The 19,189-nt window shown below is 51.9% G+C and overlaps 2 protein-coding genes across 3 annotated transcripts in view; one reads left to right on the top strand and one right to left on the bottom strand.

Annotated features, from left to right (window-relative positions):
- PRKAR1B (protein kinase cAMP-dependent type I regulatory subunit beta) overlaps positions 1-4,433 on the bottom strand; it is a 96,814-nt gene extending 92,381 nt beyond the window's left edge. The window contains exon 1 of the mRNA XM_060077824.1: positions 4,100-4,433. The gene's annotated coding sequence lies outside the window, so the exon portion shown is untranslated. The remainder of the gene's footprint in view (positions 1-4,099) is intronic.
- Positions 4,434-4,568: 135 nt separating this feature from the next.
- DNAAF5 (dynein axonemal assembly factor 5) overlaps positions 4,569-19,189 on the top strand; it is a 37,491-nt gene continuing 22,870 nt past the window's right edge. For both annotated transcript variants that reach the window (XM_060120384.1, XM_060120383.1), the window contains exons 1-6: positions 4,569-5,221; positions 5,998-6,182; positions 13,502-13,626; positions 13,967-14,085; positions 17,862-18,094; positions 18,648-18,860. In XM_060120384.1, coding sequence (XP_059976367.1) covers positions 4,603-5,221; positions 5,998-6,182; positions 13,502-13,626; positions 13,967-14,085; positions 17,862-18,094; positions 18,648-18,860 — 1,494 coding nt within the window. In that variant the 5' untranslated portion in view covers positions 4,569-4,602. The remainder of the gene's footprint in view (positions 5,222-5,997; positions 6,183-13,501; positions 13,627-13,966; positions 14,086-17,861; positions 18,095-18,647; positions 18,861-19,189) is intronic.

Genomic DNA, 19,189 nt, shown 5'->3' with positions numbered 1-19,189 from the left:
ACTCTCAACCACTGCGCCACCAGGGAAGCCCTGGTATTCCTAAATTTCACAACATGTCAATACGTGTGCCTCACTGGTGCTGTGTAGCTCCTTCAATCTGAAGGTCTTTCACTTTTAACTCTGGCAAATTTGTCTCGGTTATCCTTTTGAATACCTTCTCTGCCCCATTTTGATTATCCCTCTTCCTAGGACGTCTACTAACCAGAAATTAGCATTTCTGCTTCCATCATCCACCTTTTACGCAGCTTCGTTTATGTAGCTTCTTGCTCCTGTTTCATGTTGCTCAGATAAAGACTTTTCTCTCCTTGGTCCCCCTGTTCTACTGCCCCTGTTTATTCTATTCAGTCTGGAAGAATGTCTGGGGACGGGACAAGAGGTCTGATCCCCCCTAAGTACTCATGTAGCCACCACCACAGTCAGGACACTCCAGCACCATCACTATACAAGGCTCCTTCTGCCACCCATGTAGTCGCACCCAGCCCCATCCCTAACCCCTGGAGACCACTCATGTGTCCCCCATCTCTGTAATTATGTTATCTCATGTATGTTATACACATGGAATCACACTATCGGTATTGTTGTCTTCTTTTACTCAGCAAAATCCCCTAGAGATGCATCCAAGTTCTTGCATGTATCAATAGTTCCTTCCTCTTTATTTCTGAGTAGAACCAAGTTAATTTCCATGTTTGAAGATTGTCTGTTACTGATTTTTAGTTTGATTCCATTTTTTGTCAGAGAACATGCTCTCTGTGACTTCCTTTCTTTTACATTTGCTGAGGTCTGTTTTATGGATACAGTCTATCCTGGCATGTCCCTGGGCACCTGTGAATAACGGGCATCCTGCTCTGTTGGGTGGAGGGTCTGTAAATGTCCACTGATCCCTTTGGTTGATGGTGTTCTGTGTCCTTGTGGAATGTCTAGTAGTTAAAGCAGTTGTGGAGAGTGGGTGCTGAGGTCCTCACCTGTAACTGGGGATTGGTCTCTCTCCTTTCAGCTCTGCCAGTGTTTGCTTCATGTATCTTGAAGGCCTGTTGTTTGGGTCATAAACATTTGCGATTGCTATGTATCTACCTGGTAGACTGATCCTTTTATTCTTATACAATGGACCTCTTTTTCTGTAGAAATTTCCCTCACTCTGAAGGGAAATTGTTTACATGATATCTTTTTCCTTTTTCTTTCAACCTACCCACATCATTACGTTTGAAGTGAGTTTTAGCATATGGTAAATGACATATAGTTGAGTCGTGGTTTTTTATTCCCTCTGCAAATCTGTCTTCTAACTGGTGTGTTTGGCCCCTTTATATTTGAACTATTGATAATTAGAGGTTAAGTTTGCCATTTTCTTATGTGTTTGTTTCCTCATGCCATATTGTGGGATACTCGAATACCCTTTAGAATTTCACTTTATAATGTATTGAGTATATCACTGTTTACTTTTCTTAGTGGCTGTTCTACACACTCCCGTGCATGTATGTAATTATCAGTTTACTGGTACCCATGTTTCACCACATCTAGTGCAGTCTAGAAACCTCCCTTTACCGCCCTCACTTTTCAAATATAATTATTGTAAATATTTCCCCCACGTGCACAGAGCTCATCAGTATTATAATTTTTTAATATAAATTTATTTATTTTTGGCTGCATTGGGTCTTTGTTGCTGTGTGCTGGCTTTTCTCTAGGTGCGGAGAGCAGGGTCTACTCTTTGTTGTGGTGCGTGGGCTTCTCATTGTGGTGGCTTCTCTTGTTGCGGAGCACAGGCTCTAGGCACCTGGGCTTCAGTAGTTGTGGCTCGCAGGCTCTAGAGTGCAGGCTCAGTAGTTATAGCGCACAGGCTTAGTTGCTCTGCAGCACGTGGGATCTTCCCAGACCAGAGATTGGACCCTTGTCCCCTGCATTGGCAGGCAGATTCTTAACCACTGCACCACCAGGGAAGTCCCAGTATTATAGTTTTTGCTTCAACAATCAGATATAAAAAATATGCCACTTCCTTCCAGCCACTGTGATTTCAGATGAGAAATCTGTCATTCACACTGGTGTTCCTCTCTAGGAAACACATCATTCCTCTCTGGCTGTTTTCACATTTTTTTTCTGTCTTTAGTCCTCAGAGATTTAATTATGATGTTTCTTAGTATGGATTTTTAGAAGGCTTATCCTACATAGGGGTTCCTTAGCTTCTCGTATCTATGGGTTTATGTCTTTCACCAAATTTGGGAAGTTTTCAGCCATTATTTCTTCAAACACTTTTTCAGCCCACATTCTCCCTCCTCCTGTTCTGGGACTCTGGTGATAAAAACGATTGTCCTGCAGATCTGAGGCTCTGTGCACTTTTCTTTTTTTCTTTTTTTTTGCAGTACGCGGGCCTCTCACTGCTGTGGCCTCCCCCGTTGCGGAGCACAGGCTCCGGACGCGCAGGCTCAGCGGCCATGGCTCACGGGCCCAGCCGCTCCGCGGCATGTGGGATCTTCCCAGCCCGGGGCACGAACCCGCGTCCCCTGCATCGGCAGGCGGACTCTCCACCACTGCGCCACCAGGGAGGCCCTCAGTGATAGTTCTACCCCAGCCCCTGCAACGCCCTTCCTGTCCGCTCCATTCTCCCGGTGCTGCCCCGGCTGCCACTCCATCCCTGTGGGTGCTCCCTGCAGTGTCAGAAGGCATGTGGCCAGGCGGCCTGGTGGTTCCACAAAGACCTCAAGAAATAGCGGAACAGAGAAGCTTACGACTCCCAGGTCCTGGAGGAGGTACAGGCACAGTGCCCAGGAGTCAGGACCCGGGGCGCACACCTGTATTAGGTCTACAGGGCTGTGCTTTGGTGTTCCTGGGCTAAGGCTGGATAGGTCAGTTCAGACCAGAGGGAGCAGGGTTTTGGTGAGCTTCACAGGGGTTTAATCGGTGGGCCCCACAGGGAGAGAGGTTATCACAAGGGGGTTGGGGGGGTCACATCAGGAACTTCGGTTTACCGGTGACTCTGCGGGCTGTCACCTAGGTCACGCAGTCGAGGGAGGGCTCCTGTCAGTTCAAGGCCCCGCAGGCAGCGGGCCACACAGAACAGATGCCGAGACTGTGATCGTGTACCCCGAGAGTGGCCTGTCGGCAGGTCTGGCTTGCAGCCCCCTCTAGCGCCTATTCCAGGAAACTGTAAGCAAGAAAGGGAAACCCCAGGGACCCATCCCATGGCTGTTCCTCCAGTGCTGGAGTCCCCAGTCAGCCCGCCTCCTTTCCAGCTCAGAGCCTTTCCCCATTGTCTGCTGAACTAGCTGCAAGGTACTTAGTTGTACTTCGTGGGGAGCAGCCGGGAGAGTGCGTCTGCAGCACCTTCTGGGGCGGGAAGTCCACCACCCCCACTTAAGTGTTCACTCGCTCATCTCAGCCAGAGCACAGCCTTCGCAACGGCCTCATGTGGCGACTGCCTGGCTCCCTGCTAGCCTGTCCTGCAACAGCCAAAGCAGTTTTCTAAAAACACAAACCTTACGTGAAACTCTTCCACCTTAAATCCTCCCTTGCATCCCCCACTGGGACCCAGTGGAGCCACCCAGAGGACCCTGCTCCCCCTGGGCCCCTGGGCTCTAGCCACAGGGCACTTTTCTTCATTTCCCGGAACAGTGTCAGGCCCCCTCCCCGTATTTGTTCCTGGGGCTGCCCAAACAAGTACCATAAACCTCGCAGCTTAAACAACACAAATTTATCTCCCCACTGTTCTGGAATCCAGAAGTCCAAGATCATGGTGTCAGAGGCTGCTTCCCGCGAGAGCCGTTGAGGGAGTGAGTCTGTTCCAGGCCGCTCTCCTAAGCTTGCAGATGGCCATGCATGTTCATATCGTTCTCCCTGTGTGCTTGTCTGTCTCCAGTTTCCCCTTTCTATAAGGACACAGTCATATGGATTAGGGCCCATCCTAACGGCCCCTTCTTAACTTGATGAGACTGAATGGCCCTATTGCTAAGTAAGGTCATGTTTCGAGGTCCTGGGGGGGGTCAGGACTCCACTACGTGAACTTTGGGGGGCACAACTGAGCAGTCCCACTCCCACCATAGGCCTTTGTCCATGCTGTCCCCTCCCTCTGCAACGCTTTCACCCCCCCTTCACCTAGTTAACTCTTACTTACCCCTTATATTACGCTAGGGCTGTCACCTCCTCCAGGAAGTCTTCCACTCTACGCCAAATTCCTTGGCCTTCATCCCTCAGGACCACGGTAACTGCACGCTGGTTAACGTGTCACCCACTAGACCAAGACCCGAGCCGGAGAGACCAGGTGCCCTCTCCACGTCACCGTATCCGACGGAACTGGTCCGACCCGGTCATGCAGGAGAGGTGAGGGTCACAGTAGCCACCTGAGGACACGAAAGGACACGACCACCACGCCTCAATGAACACAAGTCCGCAGCGGCCATCATATCGGGCTCCAGACCTGCCCAGGACCCCCGGCCTGGCCCGCGTCCCCTCCGCCCTCCGACTTCCCGCCCAGGCCCCGCCCCCCGGCCTTGTCCTGTCAGTGTTCCGAGCTGCCAATAAAGTTACTCTCGGAGCCGACCGGAAAACGCGCCGTAATCCGCGCCGCGACCGTCGTAAAAGCACCGGTCTCCCGTGGTGACTAGCAACGCGGGGAAGATGGCGGCGCTGGTGGCGACCGAGGCCGCGGCGTCCCCGGACCCGGCGGAAGCCGCCCAGACGGCCGAGGCGGCGGAGCTAAGCCGCGTACTGAGCCGCATGCTGCCCGGTCTGGAGGCCGACAGCAAGCTGGGCCGGCGGCGCGCGCTGGAGGCGCTGCAGCGCACCCTGGAGGCGGCGCGGCCCGAGGCGCCCGACGGCGACCCCGCCGCCGCAGCCGCCGCCTTCCAGGGCCCGTGGGCGCGCCTGCTGCTGCCGCGCCTGCTGCGCTGCCTGGCCGACCCGGCCGAGGGCTGCCGCGCGCTGGCCGTGCACCTGCTGGACTTGGGACTGCGGCGAGCCGCGCGGCCCCGTGACGCCCTCCCGCGCCTGCTGCCCGCTCTCGCCGCGCGCCTGTCCGGCCCCGAGCCCGCGCGCCGCCCACCGCCCGAGGCCTGCGAGGAGCTGCGCCTGGCGCTAGTGCAGCTGCTCCACCTGGCCGTACGCCTGACCGGCGCTGCGCTCGCGCCCCACCTGGACGACGCGGTGCGCGTGCTGCGCTGCACGCTGCTTGACCCCTTCGCCGCCGTGCGCCGAGAGAGCTGCGAGTGCGCCGCGGCCCTGGCGCGCGCCACGCCAGGTGCCCTCCCCTTGTCTCCTCCCATGTCGCCCCTTCCCCAAGCCCGCCCCGGTCCGCGCCCTGTTGCACCCGCATCCTGGAGCGCAGTGCCTGCCCGCAGTGGATGCTCGCCGGTTGCCGAGTGAAGCATCTCTCCGTCTCAACGCCGTCCCCTCTGTCCCCCACCCCCCAGTTCTGCGCGCGGGGTCTCTCCTCTGGCTCCCCGCACACTGGGCAGTAGTGGACCAGAGCCTGCCTTGATCTGAGGACCCGAGCGCTGAAAGAACTCGCCCCAAGTATCACTGAAATAGCGACCTTACAGAAGGGTCTCAAGCAGCGGCACAACTGCTAAACCAGAGGGTTCGCTTGGCTGTCACGAGGAACCCCTGGTCGTGACTTCCTGTGAGGCCTTTAGGAAGTGGGGTGGCTTTGCCTGAGGCGGTGCTGATCCAGCTTCCTGCGGTCGTGCTGGGTGTCTGGCTGCAGGCTCATCCAGAGGTGGGGACGCGCAGTGTCTCCCCACTCAGGGTACTCTGGAGTGCCTGTCGCAGCCATCTGCGGCTTCGGGTTCTCCCCTCCCAGCTCTTGTGCTCAGCTGAGATGGGTCCAGCCCCAGCCTTTTCCCTTTGGTCCTCCCAAGCCTCTGGGTCGGAGAGGTGTTGTTTGGGTCACACGCCCAACTCTGCGCCTCTCCTGGTGCTGGGGGTACAAAGCTGTGTGTGGCCAGCCCAAGGGAGCCAGGCCAGGGTTGACGCTCACAGGCTCCCCTGGTGACTGATGGTCTCCCCGTCCCACAGACCACTTCCACATGCAGTCGGAATCCTTGATCGGCCCCCTGATGCAGTCCATCTCCCACCAGCACTGGAAGGTGCGGGTGGCCGTCATCGAGGCCACGGGCACGGTGATCGAGTTTGGCAGCGGGAAGTCAGTGGACGACGTCCTTCCTCACTTTGCTCAGCGGCTCTTCGATGGCGTCCCCCAGGTAACCAGAGCTCCTCTAGGCAGTTCCTTTTCTCCACCAGAAGTGTGCCAGTGTGCTATTTGTCACTCCCTCACTTTTGTCTTTTTTTTAAAGACACTACATGTGACGTTAAAGGTCCTTCCATCATTCACGGTCACAGGTGTTCCTGTTTCACGTCTTTGAGAAGCTGGGGGAGACCTGAGTTGTCTTAATATATTTGTTATTCTAAATTCTAAGGAATGGGGAATAGGACTGCTTCCTTTTAGGAAGAAACTCTGAACTGAGTATTTCCACGGTTTGCAGAAGCATCTGTACATCCTCCTCCATCAAGGTGATTTAATCAAAAAGCTGCAGAGGTTGGCGAACGAGCCTGGGAGGAGGATGGAGCCAGGGTTGGTGTGTTGGGGTAATTCCTTCCATTGGCTTTGGGGCCTGAAGAGAGACAGACAGACAAGACAGGCAGGCAGGCAGGTGGAGGTGAGAGAACCGGCTCTTTTGTTGGCAGAAGCCAGCTCAGAGGGCGTGTCGTGGATTTGAAGCCGTGGGGAGCAGAGTGAAGGCTGTGAGGGCAGGCTCTCTCCCAAAGGGAGGATGGGGTGAAGGGCTCCGGTCCCTTGGGGTGGGAGGAGCAGTGGTTGCCGGTGGGGGACTTGCAGGGTGGTCGGCACGTGGCCCCTGTGGCCCCGACATCAGAAGTGCCAGCTTCCTCGTGTCCTGTCCATCCATACATTAAATATCATCTCATTCCTTCCCACGGAAGTCCTCCACGTCCGAGGCTTGGGGCTGGTGTAAGGTACGCAGGGCCCCCAGCTGGAGCTGGCCTCCCACTCCAGGCCTGGGTCTGGCCCCAGGCTGCTCGCAGCAACCCACCCTGCCTCCAACCACAGGTTCTTGATTTGTTTCTTCTTTGTTTTTATTGGCCTATAGTTGATTTACAACGTTGTGTTAATTTCTGTTGTGCAGCAAAGTGATTCAGTTAGACATATATGTACATTGCCTTTTAGACTCTTTTCCATTATGGTTTATCACAGGATGTTGAATATAGTTCCCTGTGCTCTACAGTAGGACCTTGTTGTTTACCCATTCTATATATACTAGTTCGCATCTGCTAATCCCAAACTCCCACTCCATCCCTCTCCCACCCTCCTCCGCCCTGGCAACCACAAGTGTTCTCTATGTCTATGAGTCTATTTCTGTTTCATAGATAGGTTCGTGTCATATTTTAGATTCCACATATAAGTGATATCATATGGTATTTGTCTTTCTCTGACTTACTTCACTTAGTATGACAATCTCTAGGTCCATCTATGTTGCTGCAAGTGGCATTATTTCATTCCTTTTTATGGCTGAGTAATATTCCACTGTGTGTATATATATATATATATATATATATATATATATATATATATATACACCACATCTTCTTTATCCATTCATCTGTCCATGGACATTTAGGTTGTTTCCATGTCTTGGCTATAGTAAATAGTGCTGCTGTGAACATAGGGGTGCATGAATCTTTTCGAATTATGGCTTTCTCTGGATATGTGCCCAGGAGTGGGATTGCTGGATCATATGTTAGCTATAGCTTTAGTTTTTTGAGGAACCTCCATACTGTTCTCCATAGTGGCTGCACCAACTTACATTCCCACCAGCAGTGTAGGAGGGTCCCCTGTTCTCCACACTCTCCAGCGTTGGTTATTTGTAGACTTTCTAATGATGGCCATTCTGACCTGTGAGAGGTGATACCTCATTGTAGTTTTGATTTTCATTTCTCGAATAATTACCAATGTTGAGCATCTTTTCATGTGCCTGTTGACCATCTGTATGTCTTCTTTAAAGAAATGTCTGTTTAGGTCTTCTGCCCATTTTTCGATTGGGTTGTTTGTTTTTTTGTTGTTGAGTTGTATGAGCTGTTTGTATATTTTGGGAATTTATCCCTCGGTCACATCATTGGCAAATATTTTCTCCCAGTCCGTAAGTCATCTTTTCATTTTGTTTATGGTTTCCATGGCTGTACAAAAGATTGTGAGTTTGATTAGCTCCCATTTGTTTATTTTTGCTTTTATTTCTATTGCTTTGGAGACTGACCCTTGGTATGATTTATGTCAGAGAATGTTTTGCTTATGTTCTTTTCTAGGAGTTTTATGGTGTCATGTCTTATGTTTACGTTTTTAAGCCATTTTGAGTTTATTTTTGTGTATAGTGAGAGGGTGTGTTCTAACTTCATTGATTTACATGCACCTGTCCAACTGTCCCAACACCACTTGCTGAAGAGACCGTCTTTTCCCCATTGTGTATTCTTGCCTCCTTTGTCAAAGATTAATTGTCCATAGTTGTGTGGGTTTATTTCTGGGCTCTCTAGTCCATTGATCCATATGTTTGTTTTTGTGCCAATACCATGCTGTTTATTTTTTTAAATAGATTTATTTATTTTTGGCTGCGTTGCGTCTTCGTTGCTGCACACGGGCTTTCTCTAGTTGCGGCAAGCGAGGGTTGCTGCTTGTGGCGGTGCACAGACTTCTCATTGCAGTGGCTTCTTGTGGCGCATGGGCTTAGTTGCTCTGCGGCATGTGGGATCTTCCCAGACCAGGGCTCGAACCTGTGTCCCCTGCATTGGCAGGCGGATTCTTAACCACTGCACCACCAGGGAAGCCCCTACCATGCTCTTTTGATCACTGTGGCTTTATAGTATTGTCTGAAGTCTGGGAGGGTTATGCCTTCTGCTTTGTTCTTTTTCCTCAGGTTTGCCTTGGCAATTCTGGATCTTTTATGATTCCATGTAAATTTTAGGATTATTTGTTCTCACTCTATGAAAAATGTCATGGGTAATTTGATAGGTATCACATTAAATCTGTAGATTTCTTTATGTTTTATAGCTTTCAGCACATAAGTCTTTTACCTCCTTGGTCAGGTTTATGCCTAAGTATTTTAATTTTTTGGTTGCAATTTTTAAAAGATTTTTTTGTTTTAATTTCCTTATGATGTTTCATTGTTACTGTAAAGAAATGCAACCAATTTCTGTATGTTAATCTTGTATCCTGCTACTTTGCTGAATTTGTTCATCAGTTCTAGTAGTTTTTGTGTGGAGTCTTTATGGTTTTCTAAATATAGTATCATGTCATCTGCATATAGTGAGAATTTTACCTCTTCTCTTCCAACTTGGATACCTTTTATTCTTTTTTCTTATTTGATTGCTGTGGCTAGAACTTCCAATATATGTTGAATAGAAGTGGTGAGAGTGGGCATCCCTGTCTTGTTCCAGATTTTAGGAGGAAGACTTTCAGCTTTTCACCATTGAGTATTGTGTTGGCTGTGGGTTTGTCACAAATAGCTTTTATTATGTTGAGATATGTTACTTCTATACCCACTTTGGTAAGAGTTTTTATCATGAATGGATGTTGAATTTTATCAAATGTTTTTTCTGCATCTATTGAGATGAGCATGTAGTTTTTGTCTTTTGTTGATGTGGTGTTTCACATTGATTGATTTGCATATGTTGAACCATCCTTGTGACCCACCCTGGGATGAGTACATCTTGGTCGTGGTGTATGATCTTTTTTATGCGTTCTTGGATTGGGTTTGCTAATGTTTGGTTGAGAATTTTTGCATCTATATTCATCGACGATATTGGCCTGTAATTTTCTTTTTTGGTGGTGTCTTTGTCTGTTTCTGGTATCAGGGTGATGGTGGCTTCATAGAATGTCTTTGGGAGTGTTCCCTCCTTTTCAGTCTTTTGGAAGAGTTTGAGGAGGATAGGTGTACGTTCTTTGTATGCTTGGTAGAATTCCTCAGTGAAACCATTCAGTCCTGGATTTTTGTTTGCAGGGAGTTTTTGTTTGTTTGTTTTTTGCCACACCATGCAGCTTGTGGGATCTTAGTTCCCCACGAAGGGATTGAACCTGGGCCCTGGCAGTGAAAGCGCCAAGTCCTAACCACTGGACCGCCAGGGAATTCCCTGCAAAGAGCTTTTTTTTTTTTAAATTAATTTATTTATTTATGGCTGTGTTGGGTCTTCGTTTCTGTGTGAGGGCTTTCTCTAGTTGTGGCAGACAGGGGCCAGTCTTCATTGCGGTACGCAGGCCTCTCACTATCGCGACCTCTCTTGTTGCGGAGCACAGGCTCCAGACGCACAGGCTCAGTAATTGTGGCTCACGGGCCCAGTTGCTCCACAGCATGTGGGATCTTCCCAGACCAGGGCTCAAACCCGTGTCCCCCGCATTGGCAGGCAGATTCTCAACCACTGCGCCACCAGGGAAGCCCAGGGAGCTTTTTTATTACAGATTCTACTTAACTTCTAGTAATCGATCTGTTTAAGTTTTCTATTTCTTCTTGTTTCAATTTTGGTGAGCTGTATGTTTCTAGATACTTGTCCATTTCTTCTAGGTTGTCAAATTTGTTGACATATAATTGTTCATAGTATTCTCTTATGGTCTTTTGTATTTCTGCAGTATCGGTTGTTGTTTTTCCTTTTTCATTTCTTATTTTATTTATTTGGGACCTCTCTCTTTTCTTCTTGGTGAGCCTAGCCAGAGGTTTAATGATTTCCTTTTATATTATGCTTGTGTTCTCTTCTTTTGGGGTTTTGTGAATCTGTTGTATGTTTTTGATTTGTGGTTACCCTGTTTTTCAAGTATGTTAACCCATAATTATATCTACTTGCTTTAGACTGATAGTCATTATGGGCTCAAACACATTCTGAAAGAAAAAACAATCTACATTTTCTTCCTCTTCTCCCCCCCACTTTATGACTTTGATGTCCTCTTCTGCATCTTCATAGTTATCCTTTTGTCATTCATTGTGGTTATTGTTGCTGTCACAAAAATTGTTTTCATTTTTTTTAACCTGTATACTGGTTTATTTAAGTGATTTACTTTCCAGTTGTGATTTTTCTCTTTCCTATAGCTTCTCGCTTCTTTTCTATCTAGAGAAGACTTTTCAATATTTCTTTTAGGATAGGTTTAGTATTGCTGTATTCTTCTAGTTTTTGCTTGTCTGAGAAATTCTTTTTCTCTCCTTCTATTCTAAATGGTAATCTTGCTGAGTAGAGTATCCTAGGTTGCAGATTTTTCCCTTTCAGGACTTTGAATGTATCTTGCCACTCCTTTCTGGCCTGCAACATTTCTGTAGAGAAATCAGCTGATCGTCCTATGGGGGCTCCCTTATAATTAACTCTTTATTTTGATTTGTTTCATTTTTTAAAACAGCTTTATCAAGCCATAATTTACATACCATACAATTCCCTCACTTAAAGTGTGCAATGTTTTTGATATATTACATCATTAATTTTAAAATTTTTCGTAAAATGTTTATAACAAAATTTGCCATTTTAGCCATTTTTAAGTGCACAGTTCAGTGGCATTAAGTACATTCACAGTGTTGTGCAACCATCACCACCATCCAAAACTTTTTTTATCATCACGAACAGAAACTCTGACCATTAAGCAATTACTCCCCGTCCCCCCCACCCCCCTGATGACCTCTAATCTTTCTGTCTCTCTGGATTTGACAATTCTAGCTGTTTCATGTAAGTGGAATCAGGATGGGGCCTATTGTGACTGGCCTCTCTCACTCAGCATCACGTTGGTGAGGTCCACCCGTCTGTGGCAGGTGTCAGTGCTTTGCTCCTTTTAAGGCTGAATAATATCCACCGTGTGGACAGACCACATTGTGTTCCTCCGTTCATCCATCCACGGACTCTTGGGTTGTTTCCACCTTTTAGCTGTAGTGACTAGAGATGCTGAGGACGATGGTGTGCAGGGATCTGTTTGAGTCCTGCTTCACTTCTTTCGGGTAAGCACTCAGGAGTGGAATTGCTGTGTCCGTCCTACAGTAACATGTGTGTAGCTTGTTGAAGTCACCAAAGTGTTTTCCACGTGGCTGCACTGCTTTGCATTCCTACCAGCAATGTACAAGGGATCCAGTTCCTCTGCATCCATGAGTTGGTATCTCCCTGTGGTTTTGACTTGCATTTCCCTGAGGATTAGTGATTAGTGATGTTGAGCACCTTTCTCTGTGCTGGTCACAGTTACTTTATACCATGAAACATTGAACTTGCACGAGTCAGGACAGTTTTGCTAGTGTGTGTGCAGACAGCCAGAATGGCTCCAGGTGCCTATTCTATTACACAGGAAGATTAGAGGCTCTGATCACTTACCCAGGAAGTGAAAAGAGGCCTGTCCCTCCCTACTTTCTCAGCAGGGGACCCAGAGGGATGGCCTCGCTCTTCCCTCGGGAGCCTGGTCCCTTGAGGTCTGCAGGACCTGTCCAGGGAGGTGGGAAGGCTGGTGTCCGGGTGCGGCGGGGCTGTCACAGCTTCCTCCAGGCCCAGAAAGGCCCCGCCCCGCTGAGTGCACCATCCAGCTGAGAGCACCCAGCTCAGGCTGAGCCACTGCCCATGAACAGGCACGTGCCCTCGGTTGCCCCAGGCTCGCCCTGACCGTCGGGCACTCCCTCTGCACATTGCTCGTCTCTGATTGTGGGTGTTTCATCTAGAAGACGGAGTTCTGTGTGCTTTGTGTAGTTGGGATAAAGTACTGACCCTGTTGTTGAGGCTCCAAGGATGTGACCATATAGGTGTTTGTCTGGGAGCCTGCCTGGGAACAGCCCCACCTGCCCCGCTGCTGGCGCCCACAGGCGATCAGCTCAGGCCCTTGGGCGCTTGTGTGCACCTGCCCTGGGCCAGAACCCTGGTGGAATGGGAGAGTGAGGTCTGGTTGGCCCACAGCCCCTCACTGGCGCTCAGGAATGACAGAGGGGGCCACGGGGAGGGGGGTAGATGGAAGGTGAGTTCCAGTGACGTAGAGGAGAACCTGAAGCCGAGGCAAGGCGGCTGTTCCTCGTCCAGTGCTGGCTACTTTGGGAGCCCACGGGGTGTGATGTAACCCGAGCCCCCATGGGTGGGATCCTGCCCGACTAAACTGGAACAGGCATCGGAATCCTTGGGTCCAATCAGAACATGATAAAAACAGAGGCCTGTTGCTGCTCCCTGGGTCACATGCGACATGAAGCTCACCTCTTCCCTGCGGTGGGTGAGGTGGGTAGAGGCACGCACGTCACCTTCTTGGACATAGTTGGCTGGTGCCCAGCCCAGCCAGGAGGTTCCCACACAGGAGGCCGCAAACGTGCCACAGGGCTGAGGCGGGGCTGCGGGACCTGCTGTGGCCAATGGAGGGTCCGGCCTGAACCCGGAGGACAGGGGTCGAAGCAGCGAGACCTAGAGTGTTAACGTCTCGTTCAAGGCCTGAGATGGGGATGCAGAGCTGCCAGAGCACCTGAGCGGGCTCCGGGGCCCCTGTGTGACCGCACGCGCGTGAAGGCCGCTCACCGTCCTCTGCCTGCAGGTGCGCCAGGCGGTGGTGCGCGTGGTCGGGGGCTGGCTGCTGCGCCTGCGGGACCGCTACTCGTTCTTGCACAGGCTCATCCCGCTTCTGCTGAGCGGCCTCGACGACGAGATCCCCGAGATCGCGTAAGTGGCAGCGTGGTGGACGGGCCGAGGTTCTGGGTGCCAGGGCAAGCACGTCCCGCCCCAGAGCCGCCGTGCCGCGCGCCTCCCTCCTGCTCGCCTCACCAGGCTCTGGCTTTTCCTAAGTTGTTGTTTACGGCGGTGGTTGTTTCCTTTGGTCCAGAGTCTTGCGGGAGCCACCGTGTCCCCGCATCCTGCGTGCTGGGAGGCCATAGGGCTTTGACAGTTTTGCGTCTTTAGCACTTTGCTCGGGTTCGTGGTGGAGGCACGGCAGACTCGCTGGTGAGCTCCCCCGGCCTCCTCCCTGAGAGCGCCACCTGACCCGGGTCTGCGTTGTGTGCAGGTGCGGGGCAGCCGGCCTCTGGGAGCAGGTCGGGCTGCAGTGGCAGGTGGAGAACGAGGAGGACCTCAAGGACAAGCTGGACTTCGCTGGCCCGCCCCCCGCACACCATCCCTCGCCAGGTGAGCGCGGCCAGCCCAGGCCAGCGGTGTGGCAGGGCGTGTCCCGGAGGTACGGTGGGAAGGGCCTCCCTCTCGGTCCTGGGCAGGCCTCCCTGGGTACGTGAGGGCGCGGCCAGCCGAGGAGCGTGAGCCTGATGGGGAAATGTTGGAAGTAGGTGGTGCTTTGTCACCTCACAAAGCTGTTTTGTGAGCTTCACCTGAAGAAGCAAACACACAGGGAGCCGGTGAGGCGCAGTCCTTGCGTTCCGGGTGATGCTACCCTCAGAGCAGAGCCTCCCGTTGCTGGACCTCCCGTCCTGCCCCTCGTCGTGGTCTCTTCCAGACCATGAGCACCCGCGGGCGCGTGTGTGTGCGCGGGCACGCCATGTGTTCCCTTAGCTCTTGAGTCAGATCCGGGCTGCGTTTCCAAGGAAGCCCCCTGCCCGCTGGGCTGCGGCCCTCCTCCTTGCCCCTCAACCCCACATGTGTCTAGTTTCTTCTGCTCTGGAAACACTTTCTGTCTAGGAACGAAGTCCTTTCTGCTGAACTTGATCGGACGCCTGTATCGCTGCAGTCTGTCTGCAGGTGTCTTCTTACAGTGGGGCGATGGTGGAGTGCCGCTGGCAGGGACACAGCCTAGTAAACATGTACCAGGTCAGACGGGCAGCACCGTGGGAGGGACCGGGCCTGGGGCCCGCAGGCCCCTCCAGCCCTGGTCAGGTGAAGTCGGGCTCGGCGGCCGCCCTGGAGGGGACGCCTTGCCCGAAGGGCAGCGTGAAGACAGCTGCTCAGGCCTCGGTGCACCCGCTGCTGTTCACTGTGAGGCCCAGGAGGCGGCTCCTCCCCCGTACCTGGGAGGCCTGTGGTGTTTTTTTTTTTTGGTCCACATGTTTATTCATGCAGCTTCACCTCCCACGCCGCACAACTGCTATAAGGGGAAATCATGCATGTTTTGGAAAAGGTACAAAAATTAGTTGCCACCAGGGTTTTTTCTGATTTAGTAAAGTTTGAGAATGCACCACCTTTTTTTTTTTTTTTTTTTTTTTGCGGTACGCGAGCCTTTTACTGTTGTGGCCTCTCCCATTGCGGAGCACAGGCTCCGGACGCGCAGGCTCAGCGGCCATGGCTCCCGGGCCCAGCTGCTCCGCGGCATGTGGGATCCTCCCGGACCGGGGCACGATCCCGCGTCCCCTGCATCGGCAGGCGGACTCTCAACCACTGCGCCACCAGGGAAGCCCAGTGCACCATCTTTTAAATTATCATGTCTGCCGTGTCAAGTACAGGAAAGGAGGCTTCAGAGCCATCTTCAGAGCGAGGCGCACATCTCTGGAAATGCCTCTCAGGCCGTGTGCCCGCCTGTCAGTGGACCACTCCCCAGATGGTCCTAACCTGTCCCCTCATCCCACAAACTTTCCACAAGGGACGTGTCATCAGGAAGAAAAGGGCATTTATTTTGCTTTTTGTTTTTTACAAAATTATAACAAGCTCACTTAAACAGCCAACAGAATCCGAAACATTTAGAACTAATTCTCTCATATACCATAAAAAGAGAAAAGTAACAGGAACAGAAATTCAAAGTGAGGCCTCATGGTACAAGCTGTTCTTTTTACTAAAACACGCTTTAAACTTTGACATGTCATGGTCTCATTTCTATCTCTAGAGTTGTTTTGAGTCTTTAAGGTCAAAATCTTGTAATCAAAATCCTCGAAGTCTTTTTTATAGAAATTGAGAAACTTATCCTGAAATTCACAAAGAAACGTAAAGGACCTAGCACAGCCAAAACTTTGAAGACGAAGGCCCAGCTTGAAAGATGAGTACTTCTGGTTTCAAGACATGAAAACACAGTAATCAAGATGGTGAGGTTATGAACATAAAAACAGACCGACATGGACTTCCCTGGTGGCGCAGTGGTTAAGAATCTGCCTGCCAATGCAGGGGACACCGGTTCGATCCCTGGTCCAGGAAGATCCCACATGCCGCGGAGCAGCTAAGCCCGTGCGCCACAAGTACTGAGCCTGCACTCTGGAGCCCGTGAGCCACACCTACTGAATCCCACGTGCCTAGAGCCCATGTTCCGCAACAAGAGAAGCCACTGCAATGAGAAGCCCATGCACCGCAACGAAGAGTAGCCCCCACTCGCCACAACTAGAGAAAGCCTGCGTGCAGCAACAAAGACCCAATACAGCCAAAAATAAATTAAAAAAAAAAAAATCAGACCGACAGACCAGTGGGACAGAGCAGAGTCCAGAAACAGACACAGGCGTGTGGACTCTGAATTTTGGCAAGTTGCAAAGACAAGTCAGGGGAGAAAAGACGTCTCAGCAATGCTGCTGGAATCACTGGATGTGCAAAAAAAGTGGGCTTGGATCCAACCCTCCTGATAAATGAAAATTAACCCCATATGCCACATGGATCTAAGGGTACAACCTAAATACACTCCACAAAAGAATGACTGATAAAGTGCTTTTCATCAAAATGAAAACTTCTGCTCTTTAAAAGACATTAAGAGGGCCTCCCTGGTGGCGCAGTGGTTGAGAGTCCGCCTGCCGATGCAGGGGATACGGGTTCGTGCCCCGGTCTGGGAGGATCCCATATGCCGCGGAGCGGCTGGGCCCGTGAGCCATGGCCGCTGGGCCTGCGCATCCGGAGCCTGCGCATCCGGAGCCTGTGCTCCGCAACGGGGGAGGCCACAACAGTGAGAGGCCCGCATACCACAAAAAAAAAAAAAAAAAAAAAAAAAGACATTAAGAGAATGAAACGACAGGGCACAGACTGAGATGTTTGCAAATTGTTGACGTAAGGATTTGTGTCCAGAGCACAGAGAGAACTCTCAATATCAAGAACACAATCCAGTTGTTTTAGTGGCAAAAAAAGTTTGAAAAGACACTTCACTGAAGACACACAGATGTCAAACAAGCCCACGAGACAGTGCTCCAGGTCGCTGCTCGTGAGGAGAATGCACATTAAACCCGCAGGGGATCCCCCCCTCTGCCTGGAGGCTTGACCTGAGACTGCCCGTGCCAGGTGTGGTGCAGACGTGGAGGAGCTTCAGGCCTCGTGCATGGCTGGGGAGGGCAGACAGCAGTGCAGCAGCGTCGGAAAACCACTCGGCCATTTCTTAATCAGTATAGTGCCTGCCTTCCATGTGCTTAGCCGTGGCACTCCAGGGCGCCCACCCGAGAGAAGTCTCGTCGGCGACAGCCCACGGCGGAACCGCTCAGACATCTGTCAGCAGGTGGACAGACAGACTGTGGTCTGTCCGTGTGCTGGAACACCGCTCAGCAGTGAGCAGGGGCTGGCGCCCCCCACCACTTGCTGGGCCTCGGAGCGGAGGAAGCCAGGCAGAGAGGAGCATGTGCTGCGCAGCTGCACTCACAGAAAATCTAGAAATTGCGGCTCCCTGTAGTGACAGGAAGCCAACCGGGGCTGCCCCGGGGGAGGGGAGGGCGGGGGGCATCGTCGGGAGCACAGGGACCTTCTGGGTGACAGGTGCGCGTTATCTTGATGGCCGTGATGGTTCACAGTGGTGTCCACTTGTCAGAACTTACAGGGTTGTGCCCTTCGAGCATGTAGTTTACGGGGTGTCACACCTCAGGATCTCTGTAGAAACTTAAAGTAAATTATGACACTGTGGCTTCATTTCTGTCTTCAGAGTTGGTTTGAGTTTTTTAAGACCTCAAAATAAAACCCGTAGGTGCGCCTTAAATGAGGGATGTGTAGTAAGTGACTTTGCACACGAATCGTTGAGATCTTGTTTGTGAATTTCACGGGTTCCCATCCATCTTTATGACCCACAGGGAGCCGCCCGGGGCTGGGCTGCCGGGAGCTGGTCTTCAGAAACCTCTCCAAGATCCTTCCCGCCATCTGTCATGACATCACCGACTGGGTGGTGGGGACCAGGGTGAAGTCGGCACAGCTGCTGGCGGTACTGCTGCTGCACGCGGAAGGCCACATCACGCAGCACTTGGAGCCCGTCCTGCGCACCCTGCTCTGTGCCTGCGCCGACGAGGAGAAGGCCGTGGTCCGCAGCGTGAGTGGCATTCCGCTGTCCTTGGGCTGCATGCACCCTTCCTAGTTCTGCAGTCTGTGAACCTGGACACATATCAGCAGTCACGCAGTCGCCCCTGTGTGAAAGTGTAGATGTTTCTGTGGCCCCCGGGCTTTCCCCGGCCTTCTGCATCCAGCCTGCGTGCCCATAAAAAATGGCGTTTAATGGTTCTCTTTAAGCGTGTGCAGGTGAGCGGCCCTGTGTGCGAAGGTAAACACGTCCTCCACCCGCAGGCCACTGCAGTGGTCACTGCTCGGACAGACGTGCAGAGCCGCCCCCATGAGTCCAGCTCAGGCAGTCGGGCCTCAGAGAAGACGCTCTGACAGCCCTGCCCCCGCCGAACGGCGTGAACTCCTTCCCCTGGCACTTCTGAGCTCAGGAGGGGACTCACCAGTTTTTGTGGGTGTTTGAGCACATGTTAGGAAGAGACGGGCCAGCAGGGCTGCTTCTGGCAGGTGAAAGCAGGCACGGCAGGCGCAGAGCAGCGAGGGGCTGAGAGGGGCGGCAGCCTCAGGCCTCCTCCGTCTGCCCTCAGTGCACGAGATCCGCGGAGCTGATCGGGACCTTCGTCAGCCCGGAGGTGTTTCTGAAGTTGATCTTGTCGCCCCTGAGGAAGTCTCCCTCCCCCTCCAGCCTCCTGGTCCTTGCGTCCGTCATCCGAGGCTGCCCGAGGGAGGCGCTCCAGCCACACGTGAAGGTCCTCGCCGTGGAGCTGGCCCACGCTCACATCTGCCAAGGGTCTGAAAATGTAAGTGTGCGCGGGAGAGGGTGGGGCTGGGGGATCGTGGAGTCCACCCATCTCCATGGTGACTCAGTCCCCTGTGGGACCACCCACACATAGCAGTCGTCAGTCCCACAGGCCTCTCGGGGACATCTGACCGATGTGGTACCTGGGGTGCAGCACTGATGATCTCCTGTTTGGACCCACGTGCCTCCTGGCCCGTCCTCCTCCATCCACCATGGTGGCCGTTTAAAGTAAAATGAAACAAAGTGCAAAGGCAGTTCCTCAGTCACGCTGGCCGCATTTCGAGCGCCCAATAGCCCTGTGTGGCCAGCGGCTGCAGCACTGGACGGTGT

The sequence above is a fragment of the Mesoplodon densirostris genome, chromosome 16 (assembly GCF_025265405.1).
Source record: "Mesoplodon densirostris isolate mMesDen1 chromosome 16, mMesDen1 primary haplotype, whole genome shotgun sequence".
Taxonomy (NCBI): Eukaryota; Metazoa; Chordata; class Mammalia; order Artiodactyla; family Ziphiidae; genus Mesoplodon; species Mesoplodon densirostris.
Note: the sequence above shows the minus strand (reverse complement) of the source record. Positions and strands in the feature narration are given on the sequence as shown.